The 25,928-nt window shown below is 40.0% G+C and overlaps 1 protein-coding gene across 9 annotated transcripts in view; it reads left to right on the top strand.

Annotated features, from left to right (window-relative positions):
* LOC118792930 (multiple PDZ domain protein-like) overlaps window positions 1-25,928 on the top strand; it is a 44,790-nt gene that overhangs the window by 852 nt on the left and 18,010 nt on the right. For 4 of the 9 annotated variants that reach the window (XM_036550794.1, XM_036550792.1, XM_036550790.1 and 1 more), the window contains exons 2-24: window positions 3,927-4,010; window positions 6,099-6,265; window positions 9,642-9,836; window positions 10,345-10,484; window positions 10,589-10,802; window positions 11,110-11,238; window positions 11,491-11,679; window positions 12,656-12,758; window positions 12,996-13,084; window positions 13,759-13,972; window positions 14,379-14,456; window positions 14,823-14,902; window positions 15,267-15,413; window positions 15,690-15,860; window positions 16,595-16,768; window positions 17,263-17,472; window positions 18,420-18,518; window positions 18,929-19,090; window positions 20,416-20,805; window positions 21,331-21,445; window positions 21,842-22,040; window positions 23,470-23,511; window positions 25,404-25,499. In XM_036550794.1, the coding sequence (XP_036406687.1) occupies window positions 3,995-4,010; window positions 6,099-6,265; window positions 9,642-9,836; window positions 10,345-10,484; window positions 10,589-10,802; window positions 11,110-11,238; window positions 11,491-11,679; window positions 12,656-12,758; window positions 12,996-13,084; window positions 13,759-13,972; window positions 14,379-14,456; window positions 14,823-14,902; window positions 15,267-15,413; window positions 15,690-15,860; window positions 16,595-16,768; window positions 17,263-17,472; window positions 18,420-18,518; window positions 18,929-19,090; window positions 20,416-20,805; window positions 21,331-21,445; window positions 21,842-22,040; window positions 23,470-23,511; window positions 25,404-25,499 (3,419 nt within the window). In that variant the 5' untranslated portion in view covers window positions 3,927-3,994. The remainder of the gene's footprint in view (window positions 1-3,926; window positions 4,011-6,098; window positions 6,266-9,641; window positions 9,837-10,344; window positions 10,485-10,588; window positions 10,803-11,109; window positions 11,239-11,490; window positions 11,680-12,655; window positions 12,759-12,995; window positions 13,085-13,758; window positions 13,973-14,378; window positions 14,457-14,822; window positions 14,903-15,266; window positions 15,414-15,689; window positions 15,861-16,594; window positions 16,769-17,262; window positions 17,473-18,419; window positions 18,519-18,928; window positions 19,091-20,415; window positions 20,806-21,330; window positions 21,446-21,841; window positions 22,041-23,469; window positions 23,512-25,403; window positions 25,500-25,928) is intronic. The other 5 variants (XM_036550793.1, XM_036550788.1, XM_036550791.1 and 2 more) reach the window with 5 other exon arrangements.

The following is a 25,928-nucleotide window of genomic DNA, read 5'->3' as shown; positions in this document are numbered from 1 at the left end:
GTAACGTTAAGTTGTAAGTGATCGGGATATTACGTAGGCTACTCAAAAGGACACAACACATGCACTGTATGTTGTGGACGTCCTGGACTAAATGGAGCAGTAAGGCCATGAGAGAATGTTGTTTGTTACCAAGTTACCACGCCACTCATAATGTGTCTACTAGAATAAAGCGAGTGACAGTTACATTTAGCTTCATATAATCATTTTAGGTCTTTTTCTTTTTTTTTGTTAGGCTGTATTACAATTACACGTGTATAGTCTGCCATTGTTTACTCTCATATAACGGGTTTCAGTTATAATGGAACATCACTAATGACGCAGTGTTAGACCTATTTTTGTTACAATTGTCATCATTCACACTTTGAAGAAAAAAAGAACCGTATTCATGTGAAAATGTTTTTAGATTATATAATATAGAAAAATGTCATTATATATTATGTCAGCATGGATCACAGATTGGAAAACAAATTTAGTGAAGATGTCTTATTTTTATAATCCACTACTTTGAAAAATCCAGAAATACACCAGTTTGATTAAACTGAAATGCATTAGTCACATTAGTCACATTCACTACAGCGTGAATGTGAACACTTCTGGCAGTTTTGAAAAGGTTCCACTACACAGCAGTTTCACCATTTAAATTATGTTTTATAATCAACAGGAAATTCTGAAATTTGATATTCTGGACACTTTTTGTGATCAGATAAGGTACAGAAAAAAAAGCACTGGACCTCATTGTGAAGCACTACACAAATTAAACTGCATACAGACATGCAAAATGTATAAATCACTAAATGTAATGTGAAAAAAAATGCAGTTAAAAATCTAAATACAGGGACTCATACCCATGGACTGATAGGGTGTATGATCCTGCCTGCTGCACGTCTGCTTTGTTTCAATGTCAGCTGTTTGGGAAGCAAGTTGACCTGTGCTTCCTTCGGCCTCAGTAATGCTTTGCTATCAAAAAGACAGTATCTCTTCTTATCTCATATTTGTAAGATACTGATGATTGATTGTTCATTTCACCAGAAAATGCTGACACTTTTCCCCTACAGCACTGATTGCTTTATACAAAACTAACTGAAAAAAAAAAAAACTTCACCACTAACTCTATTGTCCACATTACTTTCTGGCTAGAAGACAAAATATCCCAACTGCTGTGAGCAGCTCTCCCTGCCATTCCCCTGCATCAGTGATCCTTTCTCTCTCACACTTATACTTAGTACTTTTTGCTGTATGATTCATCTTATTGCAGTATGTCGCAGCATCCTCTTTTGCTGCTGTTTTGCACAATCTTTAGATATAGATAGAATCAACTACTACACTCAAGTCTATTTTATGGTACACACACTATAATTTAGCAGTTCCTGTGAAATAATCCAGCATTGTGTGGTATTGTTCCACCATGAATGTAGAATGTAACAGTTGACAATGTTACATTTAATTTGCCCATTACCCGCCTAATTATGGATTCGATTTAAGCCTTCTTGAATTACATTAGAAGCATCTTAGTTTGCTTCACCTCAGATTTTTGTCTCCTCTGCAAATGTAGCGTATTTTGTTCCTAATATCCTTTTCAATTGTAAATAAGGAACAAAAGAGGTCCTGACACTGGCTCCAAGGGGACTTCAATTCCCACAACTCAGATATGGTCTCTTTTATTGTTTCTCTTTAACAATACTGAGGACTTGCTTGTTGGCCAGCTAGCTAGGTAATGCTAGCTAGGTGCCTGCGGTAATTTCTGTTACAGAGAAAACTAGCTGAAGACAAGCTGAAAGATTCAGACATAAAAGTACTGAAATATGTCATGTAACCTAAAATGGTACAACGACGAAGAAAAAAATCTTGCTAACCATTGATTTGTCCCCCTTTTTCACCCCTTAGTGTGGAATTGGAGTTGGCATTATTATTATTGCCAGTTGAGTTGTACATTAGGTTCTCCTCACCACAATATCCTCTGTACATACACAGGAGTCGTGGGTCATACAAAATGCGATTCTTCAACATACACACAGGCCAAGCATGACTAATTTTTACACTACAACTTCCACAGTGCACCAGGAGAGCAAATGGAGAATAGTTGCATCTCCCTGAGGTTGACTGAATGATTCATAGCTGCCAGAAGTTGAGCTGAATGGTGCAAAGTCCTGGTTGATGAAAGCCACCCTGCCCCAGTACTAAGACGTCAGTAGTGTTCCTCTGTTACAGCTTCCCAGTCATTGTTGGCAAATGACGCAGCTCACACTCACACTCACAGGTCTGAACTTTAAGACTCAGCATGTGTGGATTGAGTACCTTAACCTGAGAGCCACTTTGGAGCTTAGCAGCCTCAAATTCTTACTGTTGTATCCCAAACCACAATGAAAGTAAGCAATATTATTTGCCCGTCTATATGTGTGAAGGAGAAAAACCACATGAAAGAAGACTTGATATTATTTCAGAGCCAGTTATGTCATGTGATGTTTACTTCTGCCACACAAGCTTAGCTTGCCCAAGTGCAGCTCCTTTATAGATTCAAACAGCTGTGGCTACTGTGTGGCCATCAAAAAAAAAAAAAAATCGGTGGAGCTGTACAAATTGATGGTAGCAGCAGATAGTTTCACTGCATCTGTGGGTCAATACAATTGAAGCCACATGGAATATTGTATATTGATGTGGTGTTGAGAATAGGGCTGACAGTGTGAGTTTTATTGGATAATAGTGAGAAAGGACCTCAAGGTGTAAGTGCATAGCAAAGGTGTGAACATTTCCAAGGCGGAGCACATAAAAGCATAACCCCATAAAATTGTAAGCATTGAGAAAAAAACATTAACACCAACTACAACTATAGGACAATGAATGTGAATTGTATTGCTTACTTTTTGAGCCTGCAAAAAGAAGGAAAGGTAGTACTGTGTGTTTTTTGTGAAGAATTGTTTTTCCAAATACACATTTGGCACCAGTGTCTCTAAAATTATACTCAAAAATGTATAGACACACTGAAAGTGAATAATGGAACATCTGAACAGTTCCAATTGGATTCCTATTTTTTCTGGCTCTAGAATATATTTCAATACTGTATGGCTACCAGTAGGAGCACATGATCTTCATGCACAGGTAGTAGGCATAAGATGAAATACAGTGATATCAAAATTCACAAAATCAGAAAATGATAAAATATGTTGTGGCCCTAAGAACATACTGCAAAGTCAAATTACCTCAGGATTTAGATTTCAACTGTCAAGAATGTCCTACTACTTATTTTCTGAAAAAGCATGTCAGTGGAATTTTTGCTTGCTTTATGCATTCATTACTCTTCTTGAATGTTATTTGAATTTTTTGTAGCCATTTGAACTGCTTCTGGCACAGCACCACTGCACCACCACATGATGCCACTGTTAGTTGGGAAACATGGCAAAATGAGTGGGGGAATATCGTTTTGTGATAGTTTTGTGTCTTATCATAAAAATATTGTCATCTCAGTGCATTGTGTCATACCTGACAGGTATTATTCCCATTTTCCTTTTCTGAGAATTTGGGACTGTAAGCATGTCAAATATGTTTTCATCAGTATTATAAACATTCAAATTAAAAGTGATATTATTAGTGATAGTTTTGGCACTATAGTAGTTTTTTTGTAATAATGCTTATCATTCTTAAAGTGATGTGTATGTGATTAATTAAATTTTATTTCCATGGGGAAAACATTTTGAAAAATTTCACATTACATTTTGCATAACAATATCCACAAACCTCTGAAATTTAATAAGAATACTGCAAAATTACAGTAATATAATTACACTTAAGCTGCATGCCAAAGTTAATTCAGTAGATATGAAATTCGATATAATCAACATGTAATACATACATAGTTTCACTGTTCTGTTAACCTACAAATGTTTTGGGGATGTTTCAGAAATGTTTCGGTATTCTTTTGTATTTTGTAGGTGGGAAGAAGAGAAAATCAACATTCTGAACTGAGTGGGCTGTTCTGGTGTCATTTTTGAAAAACGAAATGATTGAGTCAATAGGTAAGCACCAGTATATACTTCCATTTTTTATTGTAATACTAGAACATAATATAACAGTTACACATAATGAATAATGCTGTTTATATATTTGTGCATTCAAGATAGTCTTGATAGCCACCTTGCCTGTTGCACTGCTCTGGGCACCCTTATTCAGATGCCTCTGAGGTGGTTTGATGGTGTCAAGGAGATGCAGCTATCCACCATTTGGCATCTGCTTCATGGTACACTGTTGAACTTTCAGTGTGGACAATTGCTGATTATAAAACTTGGGTGAAAGAGGGGTAAAAAAAAAATGCTGGCCGATCTAAACTGGCTATAATACCACTTATAAATGGAACAAGTCACACTGGCCAATTTAGTTTTTCCATTCACTCATTTGACCAATGTGCACTTATGCCAGAGATCAGTGGGCCACCTAATTGAACTATTGAAATTGCTTAATATTAGTGAAAAACAAAATGCTTCCATTAAGACACAATTTTTGGAACACTGACAGTTTCTTCTCTGAGAAGATGCTATCTGAATGGAAACAAGGTGACTACTTACCCATGTTAATAAGGCTTTGGATACTGTTCTTGGTCACAGAAATGACCTTTGGTTTGTTCAGAGGGCCAGTTCTTGTTTAGAAGCACTCAGAGGACTTGTATAGGCTTGAGTTGGTACATTATGGAGAACAAGTGGGGATGAGCTGGCACAGGGGAGTGTTTTTTTGGGCATTTTCAGCATCATGTATCTCCATGAAGTGAAGGCAGCCAAGTCATTGTTTTGTATGTAAAAGACAGAGAATGGAATTATTCCAGAGCGCAGTGCAGAGCTACATGACTGATATTTTACCCTCTGTTGAACATCAGTTGCCCTTAGTCAACTCTCTGGGTTAATCACTGTGCTGTTTGTCTGGGTTTGTCCCTTGAATCATTTACATGTTGTTTTACACATTCGCAGTAATTTTTTGTTTTATGTTAGCCAAAGAACAAAAAGGTTGCTTGGGCTGCATTGTTCAAATATTATAGGCGTTTACAATTTTCAGTCCGCTTGCTGGGATTGGGGGCAAAGTGAATGGAATGCCTTTTCATGTCATGAATTACTTTTTTTTTTTATGGAAAATACACGGCTGTTCATTTTTTAAAGATTATGATAAAGGAAGGTGGGTGTTCTCCATTGACAGGCTTAGGGGAGGGGTACTTTTCAGTATTAGTTTGTGATAAAATACAACAGAATAGTATCAGTAACACTGCTTAACTCACTAAATACATCAGTATACTTTTAGAATCCTGTTACTTGTCCACCCTTAATCCACACCAGCAGTAGGAAGGATTAAAGACAGAGAACATACTATGGTTACCTTAGGTAACATTAAAGCCTTCCCTTTAAAAATTTAAGAATTTCACAGATTTATATGAATGTACACATCAAATTATATAAGAAATCAACCCTCATCCTCATCCATCCATCCAAGTGTTTCAGTACTGTTTTTTATGCTAATAATATACATGTAATTCTACTTAGCTGTATCTGAAAGCATTAGCTTCTAATTGACCTGCAGTAAGGGATAAAAATAATGAAATGCCTTTACCTTAACATATAGTATTTCACAGATGCTATTAAATGTACACTGTACATTTACTAAAGAGCCTCTGAAGCAGTCTATACTTTTAACCCTCTGAGTATCAAGTGACTGCATTGCACTAACTTGTTTGTTGATGCCTGTGTGAATTTACCTTTTTGGCACTTCAGTTAAACAAGTTACAGTTAAACAAGAACATCAGAAAACTATTCAGTCAATCCCTGTATTTCCTACCCTAAACTGAGAGAGGGGTTTACGAGAAGAGGGAGTGGTTTACAAGAAGAGGGGGTGACTCACTAGTGTGTCCTTTTCAACAGAAGTTTTATTTAAACTTACTAAGCTTTCATTGATAGCACTGAAAGTGTGATGGGTCAGTGTTCAATTAAACAGAAATACTTACCTATAATGAAACATAGTGCTGCTATCTCACTCATCTGTAAAACCACTGTGTTTAGTCTGAAATGTTCAGGGCTTTTCAGCTGTGTTGCTTGGTGGGGAGCTTATCTTATGGTTCTTTGTCACAGATACCCAGCGTGCTTTGCAGGCGGTGGAGCGTCTCCAGGCCAAGCTGAAAGAGAGGGGGGATGTACCCACCGAGGAAAAACTCAGCCTGCTCAAATCAGTCCTCCAGAGCCCCCTCTTCCACCAGATTCTCACCCTGCAGAGGTCTGTGCAGCACCTCAAAGACCAGGTGAGAAAGTGGCCTTGCTTATTATTGTACTGTACCATGACAGTAAGACATAAACACTACACCTCTAACAATAGAGTATTTATCTTGATTCTCATACCAAAAGTTGTTTTCAGTAGAGTGCTCTTCTTGAGTTCTGAATTTTTAAGTCATATTATTCACCATAATCCCCTCTGGAGATATGAAAACAATGAGTAGATTGGATGAAATGATTGAACTGTTTGCGCCCCCCCCACCCCCCCTGCCCCAAGACAAGTAGTGTTTACCTTATGCACTTTGTACACAGTCTGATATTTTAGTCAGTTTTGGCTCAGGTCCAGTCAGATGCCACTTTTTCCTTTATACATTTCACAATATTTATTCAGTTCACGGTCACGGTTTCTGGATAGTTTGAACATTTTCATATTTTTATAGGGTGAGGGAGTTGCATTCTTCGGAGACCAGCCTTCAGGTGTTTTAATTTTTATTATTTTCTATTTGGTTCTTTTTGAACAAATCAAGCCTAAACTATCTGAATCAACTAGATGAAATTACTTTTAATTTAACTTTAATTTAGGGACTTTTGTAGTGCTCATCTTGCTTGGCCCCATGTACTGCCATTTTCTTTTTTTAGACAGAGGAGGAATTTTTATTATTTTCACACACCTAAATTATTTTTATAACACATACCTTTGGTGATGGTAAACTCTAAATGTATAGGCATTGTCACATAAGTCACCATTAATATCAGACGTCATTCAGACATGATTTCAAGTGATACAGTTTTCTGAAGAAAATGGGGTTCACACACCAGAAAGGAGTTTGGTGTCAGAAATGTGCATGCTTCAAGAAAACTTTATTTGGAATCTTCAGTAGAGCAGAAGATCCTTTTTTGTATTGTAAACTTCAGTTAGTAACACCCATTCCATGTTTTGAGTTGTCACCTTATTGCTGAAATGTATTATTTTACCTGCAATCGTGTTACATTTAAGTGAGACAATGTCTGGAAAAAAATATATGTATTTTCATATCCAGCGTTGTTTGTAAATGTGACTTTAATTCAAGGATTTGATTCTCCTTGATATTTTTTCTGTTGCTACTTGACATCATGGGTGACTGTTAAATGTGTTATTATTAAAATGGATTATATTACTGTAGAAGTTTATCACAGGGGAGGTTTTGTAAGCATATGCAGACAACCAAACAGAAATTGCCTTGTTTATCCTCAGATACAGCTGTTTAACATTGTTGACCAAGATGAAGCTCATGTCAATCCTGATATGTTAAAGGGGACTGTTATAGAAACTCAAGGTGAAAGTATGCAAGAAATGCTGTGGGAGGCAGGGATATCAGAGCTCTGCTCTGGAGGAATCCGGTGTGTAATTCCCACTGGTATTTTTGCGCAGTGGTTTATTAGGCTCCTTTGACAGTGTTTCATTTTTTGTATACATTGGAGCATGTCTGTCTGTGATTAAATGGGTGCACAGTTTACGAGGCTACTATTTTCTAAGCCCTAACCCGTGCTTTCACACCATTTAGCCTGATTAAAAAAAAGGATTTAAAGAAGTAAACCATCTGTAGGAAGATAAGAAAAACAAAACTGATTAAAAAACTTCAATCATTTCTGTTGGAGCTGTTACAAGTATTTCAATAGTGCAAGCAATATAAAATCACTGGCTGATTAATTTAAGCAAAACAGTTTAGAACAAAGATTCAGTCTGTGCATTGTTGTGAGTGAAAAGCCTGGGAGTCAGGCTGTTTACATGGGCCAGTTGGCCCGACTCAGTCGCTGAATCTCCATGGCAACTGTCTTTCTATGCATAGAATAGAGGCCGCACTGTGTGAAGTGGGGCAGAAACAATTTCTTAAATGTGCAAGAACCAAACTGGAACTTTAATCCTCTTACCCCGGCTGACCAACAAAGCTCATGTGTAGAACAGTCACCTGGAGACTCCTGCAGTCATATCAGTCATAGCTGTTAGTATTACCCAGAGCCAGACAACCACTTTCACAGACGTGATTCTATAACAAAGACAGCTATTTGTTTGGTAAAAATTAAATACATTCTAAATATCTGTTGTGTAAGACAACAGACATACAATGTTGGTTTTGGCATCATTAGAAAATATGAAGTCACTGCTGCACACATTTCAGTGGATTTCTAAAAGTACCCAATTAAGATATGGATCCAAGTTTTTGGTGGGGAAAAATTGCAGTGGCCATTGGACTCCACTTTGTTTCAATGAGAATTTACATGCTTTTCTAACCAGAGTAAATGTTCTCTGGAAAAGTGCACCAGTTGATGGGGACATCAGTTGAAGCATGTTATCTCCAGGAGATTAGGGTGTTCAACTAATCATTGTTAGATAACTAGCCATACTGAGTGGGCAGTGGCTGTTCTGCTTCTTTACAGATCCATACGTCATTGTGATGGGCTAATGGTAGACTGATGCATCTTTATGCCATAAATGTCACTGCTTCTCCACAGCACTGCTTAAAATCGGTTCCCTTGAACAAGCTGTTTGCCATGGGGTATTGTTGTCAAATTGCCAAGTGAGGTACTAGGAAAGATGCTGTATCCCCAAAATGTAAAAAGTGCGATACAAATAGATGAGTGGACAAGGAAATGGTATGTGATCTCTGCATCAATAAAAATGTTGACATCAGAGCAGAACAAATTTAAAGGAAAATAGAGCACAGACTGAAAAGAAGTAAACACCCAAAACAGTGTCAAAGCCATTTTCCTTCAACATGATTCCCACTGCATCTTAAAAAAATGCAAATGCTGCAAATAAACTTTATAATAACCTGGCCCAAATGCCTGAGCCCAGCACTTTCTTGGCAGAATCGCACAGTAGCACAGTTCACCAGGACAGCTCACAGTGGCTGCCTGTACAAAATAATAAAGATAGCATTCAGTTCTAAATGAGCAAACGCGGGGAGTCTGTGGGATGTCCGCATGCTGTCTGTGCATCACCAAAGCTATTCCTGAGAAGCTCTATCCATCAGGAGATTCCACCAGCATATTCATTACCCAGATAAACTTAACAGCATACCTAATTTCTACTGACACTTCCCCAGTTACAGATAAACTTAATTCTTTATCGTTGCTAATGAATGTAGTCTACATTGTAATATTACAAGGCCTTTTAATAAAATAATCCCTTCTGACAAGTGGTTCCACTAAGGCGTATGTGGATGTTGAGTGCCTGCTGTAATTGTATGCCCACGACACCTCAGTATTGCATGGAAGTGTATATTTTCACTTGGAAGTGTATATTTGCTACAAATCAATTTCTAACATACACCTTACTTTTTTGTTACCTTACAGCAGTGTCCCTACATTCCCTTTCAGGTTCTCGTGACAATCTTTTTCTGATGTTTGTGTCATTGATTTCAGGGGAACACAGTAGGGACGTCGCTGTCTCTGAGCAGTGACCTGTGCTCAGTGCCCGTGAGTGAGTCCTATGTGCTGGCCCAACAGAATGGCAGTCATGCAGCCCAGCTGGAGTCCCCAGGTGCATTTGCCACAGTGCAAATCAATGGCAAGCCATCACCTGACGAGTTTGAGGTCATCATTCGTTCCATGGCTCAGGTATGACACATCACGTGGCACCGAAACAACTAATATCCTCTGCTATATCCTCTGTTTGGTTCATTAAATACACAATCACAATTCTACATTGGTTCCCAAATTCCCAGTGTTATCTGATGCATCATAAACAGTTACGGTATCTGGGAATGCATTCAGTTCAAAGGTTCCGGGACAACATTCTCAAAAAAGGAAACTGTGATTGGTTCTGCCATCACCCTCATTCCAGCACCCTGCCTGCTGGGAGACCTCTTGAAATTTCCCAACGCGATAGCCTCTGCCTTCAAATTCACAGTGTTTCCATGGCTATAGCCAAGAAAGCTATTCTTTATAACTGGAAATACAGACACAACCTGCCTCTATCACATCGGATCAAACTCAGAATTTAGTCTTTTACTTTACACTGAGTAACAGGCCCCAGAGGATAAAAAAATGGAGGAGAATTGATGACAAGAGGATTATTATTTTCCTTTGCCTTTTTTTAACTTGTGTGACACTGTTATTTGGACAGGGTCGCTATGTGACACACATTGAGCTGCTGAAACCGGCCTCCGGGGGCCTGGGTTTCAGTGTGGTGGGTTTGAAGAGTGAAAACAGAGGAGAACTGGGCATCTTCGTACAGGAGATTCAGCTTGGAAGTGTCGCACACTGGTGGGTAATCAAGCAAAACTCCCAGTAAGCCAGCAAAATTATTGCATATTACAGCATGAAAGAATGGCACTGGAATTATTACATTCTGTGTCACCCTTCTACAGCGATGGGAAGCTGAAGGAAGCCGATCAGATCTTGGCCATCAACGGGCAGCCGCTTGACCAGACAGTGACTCATCAGCAGGCCATCAGCATCCTGCAGAAGGCGGCTGAGAAGGTCCATCTGATTGTGGCCAGAGGCCCCATTCCGCAGCTGGCCAGCCCCGTGGTGTCCCGCACGCCGTCTGCAGCCAGCACCCTGTCAGCGCACTCCAATGCGGTAAGGCCTCCGGGGGAGCGCTGGCAGGGTTGACCGAGGCGTCCCTCTGGATGTGTATATAAATTACATTTCTTTCAGTATAAGATGACATGGTTTCTACCATAAATGCGTTGTTGAAGTTAGGTCAAAAGTTAGGTCAGTTAGGTCAAATTTCGAAAACCAGCGGTACACTGAGGCTGAAGTCATTCTAGACTGATGTGGTTGCTCAGGCCGTTAGCACTTTTACTTGTGCAATGTTGAAATATTCATCACACAAAGAAAGTATGTAGTTTTCGCTTGCAGTAATGTTCACTGTGTCCCCCTGCAGACTCACTGGCAGCATGTCGAAACAATAGAGCTGGTGAATGATGGGACAGGCCTGGGGTTTGGCATTGTGGGAGGAAAGACCACAGGCGTCATTGTCAAAACCATCCTGCCTGGAGGAATCGCTGATCAGGTACTAAGAGAAACAACTTACACACAAAAAGGGTACAGATAGGGATTTATGTGTATAGGTGAAAAAGGAATGGATGGCTTTATGTTTGCGTATTGCAGTTGTTCAATGGTTTGCGGTACTTCGAATTACTCTAGCAAAAGGAAATAAATACAATCACCCTACTAAGAATTTCTGGAGATGTCTGATGTAAATTTAGGTTCAGGTTAGTGTATGAGTAAAGCATACAGACAGCTGTAGTATGTCTGTCTTTAGGATGGACGTCTGCGCAGTGGGGACCAGATCCTGAAGATTGGGGACACTGACCTGTACGGGATGGGCAGCGAGCAGGTGGCCCAGGTACTGCGGCAGTGTGGCAACAGGGTGAAGCTGGTCATCACCAGGGGAAGTTTGGATGACAGCTCTGCTCATCCAGTACTACTGCCCACGGTTGCTGAGCAACAGGTGAGAAGGAGACACACTAAGCCTGTGACGTAATACATTTACATTTACATTTATACATTTAGCAGACGCTTTTATCCAAAGCGATTTACATAGGTTACAGTTAATATTAAGTAATATTAACCAGTAGTTAATATTAACCAGTAATATTAACCAGTAGTTAGGAATTGTGGCTATTGATTTTGCCATGTATAACTACAGCATGTACATGCATGCGTAGATATTCTTCTGTGTTGTATGTCAAAAGAAGTTTCACAAATCAGTGCTCAATGCTAATTGGTAATAGTTTGGTTAAGATGAATATGACACAACTGAAGTGCAAAGCTATAAGTGCAAAGCAACCAATGTTTTGTTCTTCTAATGATATAGATTCAATATAGTAAGGTATACAGAAAAACTAAAATGTGTAGCTGGCAAGGACATTTTGTTAACATGATTACAAGGCTGAGAATTGTGAGTTGGTTGGCCAAGAGTCAGAGATATGTCAGCTACTCCAGTAACGGTGTTTATTTATTGATAGACATTTGTATTAACAATTATTTGCTAGAGTAAGCAGTTACAACAAGAAGATTGCACATGGGATTTATAAGGTCTTATGAATGTCCCATTTTTTCTTGGATGAAAATACATATTTGTTGGGTTTTAAAAAGGACAGGAGGAGTTATTTTAGTATCAGGATTTGTGCAACCAGACAATATGAAATGGCTGCCAAAACCTCTTGAAAACCATCTGTGAAATTTGGTTCCCTTGGGCACCTGGACAACTATTAATGTTGAGCCCTACAAATAAGAAAAACATGGTCTTATGCTGAGTGCTGAGTGACTGTAAAGGGCCAGTCAGCTGGGTCACAGTGATACATAGGTGTGGAGCAGCTGTCTGGCCTGCAGAATAAGAAGAGCTAAGCACAGTGACATGCCTCCTCCCAGAGTGAAGCTTCTCTCAGCCTGAAGTAAATGACTGTTTTCTTTTCCCTCTACAGGGCTATGAAGAGGAGGATGTTGATGCATTTGATGTGGAGCTCACCAAAAATGCACAGGGGTTAGGGATAACAATTGCTGGTTATGTGGGAGACAAGAGCTCAGGTAAGATTACTAGCTACAGTCACCTAATATTTGAGACTGAAGGGAATAAGGCCTCTCAAAATAGAATTGAGTTGAATACTTGTCTTTGTAACATATTTTTTATTGCACTGAAAAATATAGTTTCTTTGCTCTTAGTAATAATACTTTTCAAGATAGGGTCTAGCTCAGATAAATGGTGAAAGCTGCATGTTGATTTGATTATTTGTGCTTTATTCACTTACTTACCTTTTGATACAGAGCCCTCAGGTATTTTTGTAAAGAGCATCACAAAGGACAGTGCTGTTGAACAAGATGGCCGGATTCATGTTGGTGACCAGATCATAGCTGTGAGTGCCTTCAGTTAAGGTCCAGTTGTAGTTGTAATACATATTTATTGTAAATAATATGCTTAGTTGTTGTAATCAGTAGTTAAAGTAAGAGTCATCTCCCATACTTTAACCATAGTTGCCACATCAGTGTGAATAATTTTCTGGCAAACCGTAAAGGCTTCATAAGCATAATAAACAGTACAACGTAATTGTGTGAATTTATTTATTTGGTTATTATTTTTGTATCAAAAATATTTTATGCTTGTGTATTTTTAGGTAAATGGGACTTGTGGTTTGGCATTAAAAATCACACATTCAAACTTGCTTTAAATTGGTGTGTAGTGCCTCATTGTTTATCAGTGCTAAACAACTTGGCTTGGGTACAAGTCTTGGGCATTGTTTGTTTCCAAACTGTGTATTGCACAGTTGTAAATTGTCACAGCGTGTATAAATAAAGGCAGAAGAGCAGCCCACAATGTCCCTCCCTTTTGATAATGACACAGGAACAGAACCAGATGGTGGCCCATCCTGACAGATTGTAAATGCAAATGTTTCCACAAGTGCGAAGACCGCAGTCTTTCCCCAGAGATGGCTAACTCTGACTAACTTATGTCTTCATGGAACTATCCTAAACTGCCCTGTTTCTCACAGACATGGGCCTCACCTATGTGTGTGTGGTTGCCCCCCTACAGGTTGATGGGACAGACATCCAGGGCTACACCAACCAGCAGGCAGTGGAGGTTTTGAGGCACACGGGCCAGACGGTGCACCTGAAACTCGTGAGGCGGGGTTTCCGACCCGGGGACATGCACTTACCTCTGGTCCCTGTTGTTGCTGAGTCCAAACCTCTGCCTGCTGTGCTGAAGGACTTCACTATGGACAGAATGGACATAGACACCACACGGGGTACCACAGATGTCAACTATTCTGTCTACTTGCAGTGTGAAGGGGAGCCAGTATGCTGCGTTAAAGACAGCACGCTCTGTGTAACTGGATACACCATTGAGGACTGGGCTGGATTGCTTGCATTTTTTTTTCCCTTTAACCACAATTACAGTTCCATTTTTAGCACATAATCCTCCACCCAGTCTTTGGAATTCTGATGGTAGAAAGCCTGTAATTGGGACAGCCATATGAGAACAGCAGTTGTAGCACTTGACATGCAAACAGGAGAGCGCTTACTGTGACAGCACATTAAAACTCATAGATCCACACACAAGTGTACTAATGCTGTTCTGTGTGAATGTAACATCTCTGCATTTGCTTTGTGTGTGTATATGAACTGAAGCTTGTATTTTCTACTGGTTGACAGAGAAGAACTTGTACCCCTCACTGTGTGGGAGCACTAGTCTGACTGCTACTGAGGATGACCTCCCAGATGTCAAAGAGGGTAAGAAAAACTTTAAATGTATGCAATAATCAGAGGCATTATAGAACAGCTGATGTAACTGAGGAAAAAAATGGTAATTATGTAGGCTGAATGAAAATCTTAAAGGCGATTAATCACAGTCTGTTTGAGGACATTGTGTGTTGTGCTATTTGTAGCATAGCACATTCAAGATTTATTTCTGGAATTGTCTTGTCACATGTTTACTGCAGAAATTAGAATTTTATAGAGGTGTGGGTGTTTAATTGTTTAACACACTTGTGATATGTGCGATTTAAGCCTGGTCTGCCATTTTAATGTACAAAGTACCTTCATGGATGGGTACATTCTTTTCAAGGAGTGGAAATAATGTTCATTTGTGCTCTGTAGGCTCCAAGCTAACTGTGTCTGAAGAGGAGGAACTGAGGAAGAAATGGCAGTCTGCTCTTGGCCCCAGCAATGAAGTAGTAGTAAGTCAAGTAAAAGTCAACAGAAATACAACACAATTTCTCTGAATGGTTTGCAGCTTTGGGGATGAAATTAAGTGTTAACATGGGAATAAGCTGCAATAAATAACAACAAGATTTTTTTTTTCTGTGATCAAACATGCTTGTTGACGGTAAATGCATTTCTTAAAGAGATATTTCATCTGCCCCAGTACTGTCAGCCTGCGAAAAGAGCCAGCTTTCCAGTTTGTAATTACTGGGTGGGTCTGTGTTTTGAGAGTCCTAGCCCGGAAGCTGGTTAAAAGCCATGGGAATGTCTCAGTAGCCCTTTGATGTTTCGTCATGCACCATATGGAGTGTTGAAAAGAGGATGATGACATCCCGTTAGGTGGCCCAGGTTGAGAAGTTCAGCGAGAGCAGCGGGCTGGGCATCAGCTTGGAGGCCAGCGCTGGCCACCATTACATCCGCTCTGTCCTGCCAGAGGGGCCAGTCGGACGCAGTGGTAAGCTCTTCAGTGGAGATGAGCTGCTGGAGGTAAGGGCCCAGTAACGTCACACTAGATCATGAGGCTAGTTAGACAGCCTCTGTTTGTCTGCAAATTATTTTTACATTGTTACTGAAAGGCATACACTGTGCTAGTTTTTGGTAGTACATTACATTAAATTATTGACAAACACTCTTATCCACAGTGACTTCAATAATATATAATCATAATTTGCTTCTGAAGCTTGTGTTTTGATGTAAAAGGCCTTATTTTATTATCTTTGGCATGCTCTTTTATTAATGAAGCACAATGAATCTGTATTGCAGGTAAATGGGATATCCCTGATTGGCGAGAGTCACAAGGAGGTGGTGAGCATTCTGAAAGAGCTGCCAGTGTACGTGTGCATGACATGCTGTCGCCCCGCCCCTCTCCTGCAGAGTGACAGTGATGCTGCCAATCCCAGCCTGGAAACGGGGGCCGCCCAGTCCACCGAGGAGGTATTCAATAATTATGGGGCATATTGCTACTTTGACAATGTGTATTTTTCCTTTACTAAAAGTGAAGTCAGTGGAGAGGTAAATGTTGATTTAATGTGTCTAATACATGTATGGGAGCAAAATGTAATGTTAAGACAGTGTTTTTAGAAATATATAGTTACTGTGGCTCACAACATCATAAAGATTTAAGTTCTTTTCATCTGCTGTTGGTAATGCACAGGTACCTGTATGTACGGGTACCTGTATTGTAATTCTAGCATTGCACATATAAACATGCAAGAAAAAAAGGCCAGCATTAGCAGAAACTTTTGGGAGTACTCGTTTCTGCTGTAGAATATGAATGTCTTCCACGCTCAGCCACCCACCCTCCTTGCCTTGGTACAGGCCAGCCAATGCAGCGGCGAGACTCCAGATTTTCTGCGATAAGGATTAGGATTAGGATGAAAGGGAATATGACAGTTCATAAATGTCAATCCACATAAAGCAGTAAGCACTTCAGTCACTGTGAGATACAAGGGACAGTGTTCAACAAACTCAGAAAAGAGGGCTAGCTTAATCAATCAGCTGTTTATGTGGCCTCTAAGATCAATTGGAGAAAGTAGGCTCAAAGACCCGTTTCAGTTTTGTATACAGCCGGTAAGAAATGAAACGGGATCAGAAGCAACAGCTGACTGTCTTCTAAGACATGAGTCTTGGACTTGTGATGAAGTTACAAGCCTAATCCTTTTCTCAAGGTACAGGGAGACTTCGATGGCTTCATCATTCCCCCTGAATCAGACAACATTGTGAAGGAAAATGTGACTGAAGAGACTCTGGGATCTTCTTTGGCCATGTGGGAAACGGATATCCAAGACATTGAGTTGGAAAAGGGAGAGACAGGTCTTGGATTTAGTATTTTAGATTATCAGGTACGTGAGTTTAACTTCTGCTGGGATTTAATGAACCAGTGGCCATATGAATGTTAATTAGCTCCATAATACTTTTTAACATTAATTTTTATGAAACACGAGAACTAAACTTGTGGTTCCTGGGCTCATTTTCTGATAATGAAAGCTTATGGCCCTGGCCATATTTTTAGATACAGGCAAAACAAAATATGAGCAGTATTTTTCTTACATTCATTAGTCCCTGATTGGATTGTGTGAGCTTTGTCCTATCAAGGCCATGATTAGTTTAATTAGTTTATGTCAAATTGCAGCTTGATTTCCTTGTCATACATTTTGTCTTAGAATATATTATGAAAATTCTATGTGTCAATGCAATCTTAAATGAAACCTAAATTGCTGTGATTAAGCTTTACTCTCTCTTTTTATCTTAAATGGATTTCATAATTTTCATGTGTTATCACTGCATGATGAACATGCCACAAATCAAACTGAGTGTAACATATCACCTGCCACAGGACCCTGTGGATCCAGCAAAGACGGTGATAGTGATCCGCTCCCTGGTGCCTGATGGAGTGGCGGAGCTGGACGGGCGTCTGCTTCCCGGGGATCGGCTCATGTTTGTCAACGACACCAACCTGGAGAATGCAAGCCTGGAAGACGCTGTGCAGGCACTGAAGGGGGCAGCCATCGGGAAAGTCAGAATTGGAGTGGCCAAGCCTCTACCTGTAAGGACCCTGTGTTTTACCTCTGTTTTGTGATGAAATGGAGGACGCGGACATTGTGTTTGTGGCTCTGTGTGTGTGTGTGTGTGTGTGTGTGTGTGTGCGTACGTGCATGTGTGCCTTCAATCTGTGGTGTAGCAACAAGTTGTGAAGTATAACATTGCAACCAGTTGAAATGTTTATTACTGATAAAATGGCAAACAATATCATATTCAAAGCTAACATCTGAGGAATTGGTAGCAGCAGCTGGATGTGCTCTGCCTGGCATTGCTGTTCATTTTTTTGAAGGTACTTTTTTCAGCTTTTTCCACAGCGGTGCTTTTAGGTTGAAAGGCAATGTTGAATCTCCCAACATTTTCATATCTCCCAAAACTGTCCCTTTTTATTTACTTTAAAAACAAGAATTTGTCATCTCCAGAAATTGATTTTGCTGGACTTTTGCAGGCAGTTTTGGTGATGGAATATCAAGTGTGCTCTTAGTCAGGTGAATTTCATGCATCTAAAAATTGTGTGATGTTTTCCAGTCCTGCTGCAGGTTATGTATTGTCTTGAGTGGTTTGATGCATAATTCATTAAGTTATTGTTAACCCACCAGAGTCCATCTGCATTTTTCATGACCACAACATATGGAAAATGAGCAACTGAATCAATCAAACAAAATCAAAACATTTCTATCTGGGCATGCTGGTGAAACATTTGCAAGCAATTCCACTTAATTAAAGTCATGTGAAAAGAAATCGGTGCACAACAGTTGACAATCAGCCCTTGATCCGTGTTAAATTAAATTAAACTCACTAACAAGCGCTGCGCTACTAACATGCTAATTCTGCTTAACAAAGCCAAAACCATGAGAATCCAACCGAAAGTAGAGCTGCAGCGCTTCCTTAAGGACTAATCCCAGTATCCTGGGAAGGTCTGCGGGGTTCACTGTCACACCACTGTCTCTGCAGCCCAAACCTGGAAGGGACCAGTCCGACTTTCTTACTGCTCTTCAGTTTGACCAGGAGGAGCCGGCTGAGACTGCCCTTTTCCATGCAGAACTAGCACTGGTCAGTCCCTCCTGAGGTCCAGAAACCAAACACGGAGTAGAAAGAGAACATCTGGTCATCGAGTGATCCTTTTCTGAGGCTACGTGTCATTACATTTTGTTATGCACGGCGGGCTGTCTTAAGAAACTCAAAGCACAGGCGCAGCTGGACTGAGGTCCATTTTCAGGTCAGAATTAAGAATCAGAATCAGATTTTTTTTTACATACCGTCTATATGACCCAGTGTAATCCTATAATAAAAAGGACATTTAGAATGTATGAATTCCTCCTCTTTGACAGTGCCAGTTGCCATTTGGGTTTGACGCCTTGTGCTCACTGTTGCAGCAAGTGTCGTTATGAATGAGATGAGAACTGTTTTCTTCTCCTCTTTTCCTTTGCTTTTTTGCATGCTCCACTTTTCCCTCTGTTCAGATTGACTCCAATGACACAGACCTGACGGACGAGAAGACGTTTGATCCTCATTACTCAGGAGAGGAAGATGACACCTTCCAAGCATCCATGCTAGCTCTGCATGGCAGCACCTGCAGTGCCGATCTGGACTACCAGATGTCCATGCAGGCATCAACACCCAAGGTAGGCTGGGAATCAAACATAAATCAAGACTGCCGAACTACAGAGCAAGTTTTTAAATCTGTGTCCCTGTGTGACTAACTAGAAGAAAATGTTTATCATATCAGTGTGTTATTGGATGCGTAACACAACCTAAATATTAAATTAAAAGTTATTATGCTAAGATTAGTTCATTTGTATCAGTCAGAAGTTTGGGCACACCGGATTAGGATGATGGGAAACATTCAAAGAGATTTTGATCTAAATATTTATGTTTAAATGCTTGAAATGTGTTATTTAGAAACAAAGACAAATTGTGAAGTTTATGGCTATGCATGAATTTCTTCCCAAAAAGAAGTATATAAAATATACATGGTTTTGATTTGTTTATAACACTTTTTTTTGGTCACTGCATAATTCCATTTGTGTTATTTCATTTTTCTGATGGCTTTGTTATTATTCTAAAATTTGGGAAATAGTAAAAATTAAGAAAGAAAAGTGTGTCCAGACTTTTGACTGGTGCTGTATATGCATTAATACACGAAACTGTACGCTGGTCTTTGTACATTAGTGGTGAGCTGAAAAGATCACCGTTTTAGCATCCCTCCAATATTTGTTGCTGTACTCTTGTCTTTCCATTATCCCTAAACCCTTGTGAACCATGAGTCTGAAAGTATGATGTCTGCATGTCAGTGAAGTGGTTGCATCTTTTTTGGCAGTAAAACTGCAATCAGCAGGATAAGTGCTCTGGTCTACATTTCAAGATGATCTTTTTTTTCTGCCCTTGATTTCCAAACTGAATTTTGAGAGCCAGAACAGCAGCTCACTGATGAATAAGGGCAGACACTTTTCATCAGTGGAACATACTCCAGCTCTGAGATGCAGTCTCACTCTGTGGAATGCATTTCAAAGGAGCTGTAGAAAAGAATTCAGTTGAAGTCTCTGAAAGACTGCAGATGTCTTCAAGAGATAAATACTACACTGCAGACTCCCCCCCCCCCCCCCCCCCCAATCCATGTAATATTCTAGGTTTACTGTTACTAATCCCAGAGCTACAGATATATGTTTTTTAACTTTTTATTGTTATCTTCAGGATGCTGGAAGAGTCTGTAAGGTGACACATGGTTATGCGGTGCAGACTCCAATGCATCATGCCCATAGAAATAAAGCGATATTGTTTTTTTGACCCACCACCTATTCTCGAACAGGATCAATTACATGTACGGTTATTCCCCACCGGCTGGTAATGCCCAACCGGCTCATTACTGTGAGCTCGCAGGGGTGAACGCAATGAATTAATTGTCAGCTTGGATAATTGTAATTAGCCCGGTATGGTTTGTTTTATCTAGCAGGGTGCTCACGAAGACTTGTTTGCAAAGCCCTCCTTCCCAGCAGTGTCTGGATTTGCTGACGAAGCAGAGCCCTTTTCCCCCGAAGAGAAACCAATCACTTTCTCTCAGCCATGGACGTCCGTGGGCTCCGCGCTGCCGCTCGGCCCGGTTAGCTGCAGCCCGTCGCTCGAGCGGCACTTAGGCGTAATGGAGGAGGAGGGCTTGGCGACAGAGGTGGCACCCTCCGACTTCCCGGAGGGCCTTAGTGATGATGGCGAGCCTGTGGAAATGAACAGGGCTGCCGAGGCATTTCCAGAGTATAAGGTCCACATCAGAGACAGTGAACCCACAGGGCCAGCCAGTGGGGACACCCTCTCTAGATCACCCCTCCATGACAGCTTTGTAAAGGTAAAAAAGCTGTCTGTGTTCAGCATGATCTGCCATTGTGATCTGCATGCCATATAATCATGTCAATTCAGAATAAAATTTCAAATGTGTAATATTGTTGTTCCAAAGGTTTGGTTTTAGAAGTACGTTCTTCTTAAATTATTAAGTTATGATCTCAATATATGCTTTATATGATATTATTTGTAGTTATTAAAAGGGAAAGGCATGTTGGAAACCATACAATCATCTTGATTTCAAAATATAATCATCTTTGTATAGTTTCAGTGTAGATGCTGGAGAATGGACTTTGTATGACGAGGGTAATCATGCACTTTAAAATGGTACCATGACAGGTATAGATATACCCCTCACCCTAAATCCACATCCCCTCCCAGTCATAGAGCCTCCTAGTGATAAATATACTGTTGTGTGGGTTAGTTTGTAGTTTGAGTGATCATAAATATCTTCTTAATAATGCTGAGATTGATGATAATGTTGTCTGTGGTGCCATTTGTAACGGTAGGAGTTTCCACCCTTTCTGTTTAGAAAGAGAATCTCTGTGTGGAAGCCAGCACTGTGGTGGAAGAAGATAAGCAGCAGGTGACCTCAGGAAGCAGTTTTGAGAGGACAATTACGGTTGTCAAGGGCAACTCTAGTCTTGGTACGTTATCTGTTTCGTTGATAATTCCTTTAAATAAATTTACATGAGAAGTGTGGTAGCAGTATTGTCTCATTTAAATAGCACAGAGATCCTGATTATTATGAAGCAGATGCTTCATCCATTATCTTAACAGTCACTCTACATGTTTGAGTGGATATTTCATCCTCCTCTGTTAAGACATACAATTTTAAATTGTTTTTTACATTTCTGTATGTGTGTGTGTGTGTGTGTGTGTGTGTCTGTCTGTCTGTGAAATCTATTAATCTATTAATAATTTTCACATTTTAAAAATTGTACCATTGATTATGTTCAAATGATGTATGTGCCGTCATTGTGATAAGCTTGTGTCCCTGTCTTGTGAAGCGAAAATCATTAGAAGCATTGTATATTTGGCAGGAATGACAGTGAGTGCCATTAAGGATGGCTCAGGGATGCTAATTCGCAGCATCATTCACGGCGGATCCATCAGCCGAGACGGACGAGTGGGTGTAGGAGACTGCATTTTGGCCATCAACGGGGAGCCGACCACTAACCTCACCAATGCCCAGGCTCGCGCCATGCTGAGGAGGCACTCTCTCATTGGGCCGGACATCAGGTAAAGACTGGGACAGCACAAGCACACCAGTGCCCCCACACACCGCCATTTGCCAGCCTGCACACAGTGAGTCAGGAGCTGGTGCAGGCAGTGAGAACTGATATGGTGTCAGAAATTCTATTTTACAGCACAAATTCCTGCAAAACCCCATAAATGTTTTAGTCAACAGGATGTTCGTGAAGGAGATGTATTTGATATTGAGATATTTAATATTATTTTACATTGTATACTTATTTTTATATAATTTTTTAGATTTTATAAGATTTGTTCTCATATTTTACAGTGATCGTTAAGCTAATTGTGAAGTGCATATTCCAGTAAGTTAAAATTTGGTATTCACACAATGATTGTAGAACAAAAACCAACTCTTTGTGTAAAGATCTAGGAATTTGGATTTTTTGATGTTCTTTATGCCGTGCAGATTGATGATTTTGACACGTTAATAGAATGGTGTCAAGCTGAATAGTAAGGTGCTGAGTATTTCAGCTTTGACTGCTACTTAACTTTAATTAAGTTTGTTTTCCCTGCATGGATCCAAGTCAGAATAAAGCCTAAGTCACCCAAAAAAGATCAACAATCCAATCTCTTGGAATAGATAAACATTCAGAGGATTCAGTTGTCTTACCTAAATGCCTTTATACACAGTGAATGTGTGGTCATTTCAGTTCAATTTTGACTGTGCAAAGAGTTTCCGAATCAGTTTCATTAATATACGGTATGTAAGCCTTATGTATACAGTATACACAATATACAACATTAAATATTAATGGATAACCCTAGAATGTATCAGCGTATTATATACCACTATGCTGACTGTGTATATTTTCCTGCATATAATTAAACACAAATTGAAGGTAACATGAATGTTACATGAAGGAGAAAAAGAAGGGCTACATTGCAAAGGACTAGACTGATTGATGCTAGTGTTTCAATAACAGTAAGAGTGTTACATTTGTCTACATCTGTCAGGTGCAGCTGTGATACTAGTTTCTAGGAGCACTAGGCTGTGCAGTGTGCTACGTTTTTCTGAAACAATACTTAAGAAGATACTACAAAAAGTGTGTATGCCACATTTAAGGTCGAATGAGAGCAGAATGTATTTTTTGCTCAAGTGAAAAGTCACGGCAATATACATATGGTAGACATCTGAAGAAGACACAGGGGTTTAATGTACATAAAGTAGTATAGGACACACAACTGTATTTATATTTATCATATGGAAAAGAGAAATACAGTTTCAGTGATGAAAGTTAGTATTCATTGTAAAGTATAGAAACAATAAAGTGAACTGTTTCTCTCCAGAGAAGCAAATTGAAATATTGGGGCAACATTTGATCCTGACTTTCAGCGCTGTTTGCCGACCTGTGCTTCCAGCGCTAAACCTGTCAGTGTATCAGCCGCGGTGCATAAGAGTCTTTTCACGTTCTAGATCTTCTTGCGCGCCAGACGACGATCAGTGCCCCTTTTATGTGTGAGTATGGCTAACGCCCGAGCGACTGGCGTGCCGCTGAGTCAGGTCATTCTGATCTCATCTGTCTGCGTACTGCATGGGAGCCAGTCTGCCGCAGAGGGGCTTTATCCAGATCACTCAGGATCGCACCACACAAAGCACTGAGCACCGCAGCCAGCGTGGCCTTACATTTCCCTACACAACAGCTCGTGTCCCCCAGTGTAATTGTTGGTGCTTCTGTCAGAGCAATTGACCATTTTTGAGTTCTTCTGGTCGGGGCTTCAGCTGAGTGTCATCACTGATGACACGGCAACAAACTAGAGATTCGTAAGCAATCAAGGAGTTGGACCCAAATTTGAAATAAAACATGGAATTGTGGTGCTCTAATTGTTGGAACCCACTACTGTCTTCGTTTGTATGAATAAGCATACTTTCATTTTCATAACCAAATAGAAGAGTAAGTATTAACTTAGTATGGATGCAAGGACAGATTGGTTGTATTTGATTAAACTCAACATTAAACCTCAAGTACTCTGTATACCTTATACAGAGTATAACCACATCAGGCCCATTTACTTTCAGCACAGATTATAGAAAAGTCTTTTAGCAGACACTCACTGCCAAAAGCCATCTATCTGGATAAATCTCACACTGGACACCCCTACACCACTAACCACAGTCCCTCTCATTTCCCATTAACCACCTTTTCTGTGTTTCAAGGGTTCCTGGGTCCATTTCTGTTAGCGGAGTTACAAGTTATGTGTCTGGCATTCCCACCCCATCACTCACTAATTCAGCTGTAGATCTGACTTCAGTTAAATGGCACCAGCATGCTTGATACACTGTTGGAAGTGCAGTGGTTCATGTATCTGTGTCATGTATAGTACCAGTGTCTGCATGCAGTAATGTGATTTTTTTCGCTCCCATTAGATCTCTCATCTTCATTCTGATATGCAGGTGTGCTGTAGAATATACGTCTTGTCTTTGCTCTTAAAACTTGAAATCAAAATATGTATCTGCTCCTTGCTATTCTTAAGTAAAATCAGAATAAATATGAATATATAGTTTGCCTGATTGGTGTGCACTCATATATTTGATAATGTACTTCAGCACAAAACACAGTGTGTAAACACTGATTAAACTGTCTGCATAGACATTTATGGGCACACCACCGAAGGCATTATTTATGGTAACATGAGAATGTTAGTGAATAATTCATTCTCAATTCACGTTGGACCGGGATAGCCAGTATTTCGAATACGGGAATGTTAGTGCTTAAAATGGCTCCAGCAATTTGATGTCCACTGTAAAATAAGATTAGACAGAAAATCAAGACTGCAGAATGGAAATAAGATCGATGGGAATATGAAAGCTGTTGTCACAGTCAACCTATTCTGTGCATCAGGCTGACTTTGTTATTCCAAGCTGTGTTTTAATGGGAATATGTGTTTTTGGGAATATATTTCCTTCAGAAGTATTACTTGCACACATTTACTTACCAAACAAAATTCACAACACTCTGGTGAATATGTCTATTTAATACCACATCCCTGTTGTATATAGCTAATGTACCCACAAGCAGGCTGAATATATGCATGAATTGATATTGACATTTGGGTAAAGTTGTGAGTGAAACGCTTCCATATCAAAATTGCATAGAATTTCAAAAAATGTCATTTCCATTCATGCATGCAAGAACAGGCTTGATTACATGAGCAAATCTGTATAAATAAATATAACGTATATATACGAAGATGATGAGGGGTACTGACCTTTCGGTTTGAGTGATGTCACCAAAGTGTTGTATTTATATTTGTTTACTCAGCTGTGTTTCTGGCTGAGCGCTTTGGCTGTGTGCTGTGCACACTGAGCGGTCTTTTAGCTGGCTCAGTCCCCTCACTGGTGTTTTCCAGCATCACGTACGTCCCAGCAGAGTACCTGGAGGAGTACAGAGCCAGCCTGGGCCGGCAGAAGGAAGAGGCCTTCCCTGAGATACCCCCTGCTCCAAGGTGAGCACACGCACTGATTGTTTCACAGCTTAGCGCCATCAGCGAGGTAACTTTCGAGTAGCTGCTAACCAGTTAAGTACGGGAGGTATTATGTGTGATGGTTATGCCAGACTCCTTCCTGCCATTGCTTTCATTGTTAAACATTTTACTGTAGATATTGATTAATAGGTTATTCAGTGCCTATAACTAATATTTACTAATCATTCTTCATTATTTTCATCCCCAATGGCACTGTATTGTAAAATTTGATAAAAACAGATAAAAACAGTATGAGTTTGAAATAGCAGCACTCACAAGTTCTTATAGCAGGTAGAGCAGCATTTTCTTTCTTACTGGTGATCCACTATCAAGACATGAGCTTCAAACCTCAAACCTCAGACGCAGAGACATGCCATCCAAAGAGCAGTTTAGGATTGTGACACAGAGGTC

This window comes from Megalops cyprinoides, chromosome 18, assembly GCF_013368585.1.
Source record: "Megalops cyprinoides isolate fMegCyp1 chromosome 18, fMegCyp1.pri, whole genome shotgun sequence".
Classification (NCBI taxonomy): Eukaryota; Metazoa; Chordata; class Actinopteri; order Elopiformes; family Megalopidae; genus Megalops; species Megalops cyprinoides.
Note: the sequence above shows the minus strand (reverse complement) of the source record. Positions and strands in the feature narration are given on the sequence as shown.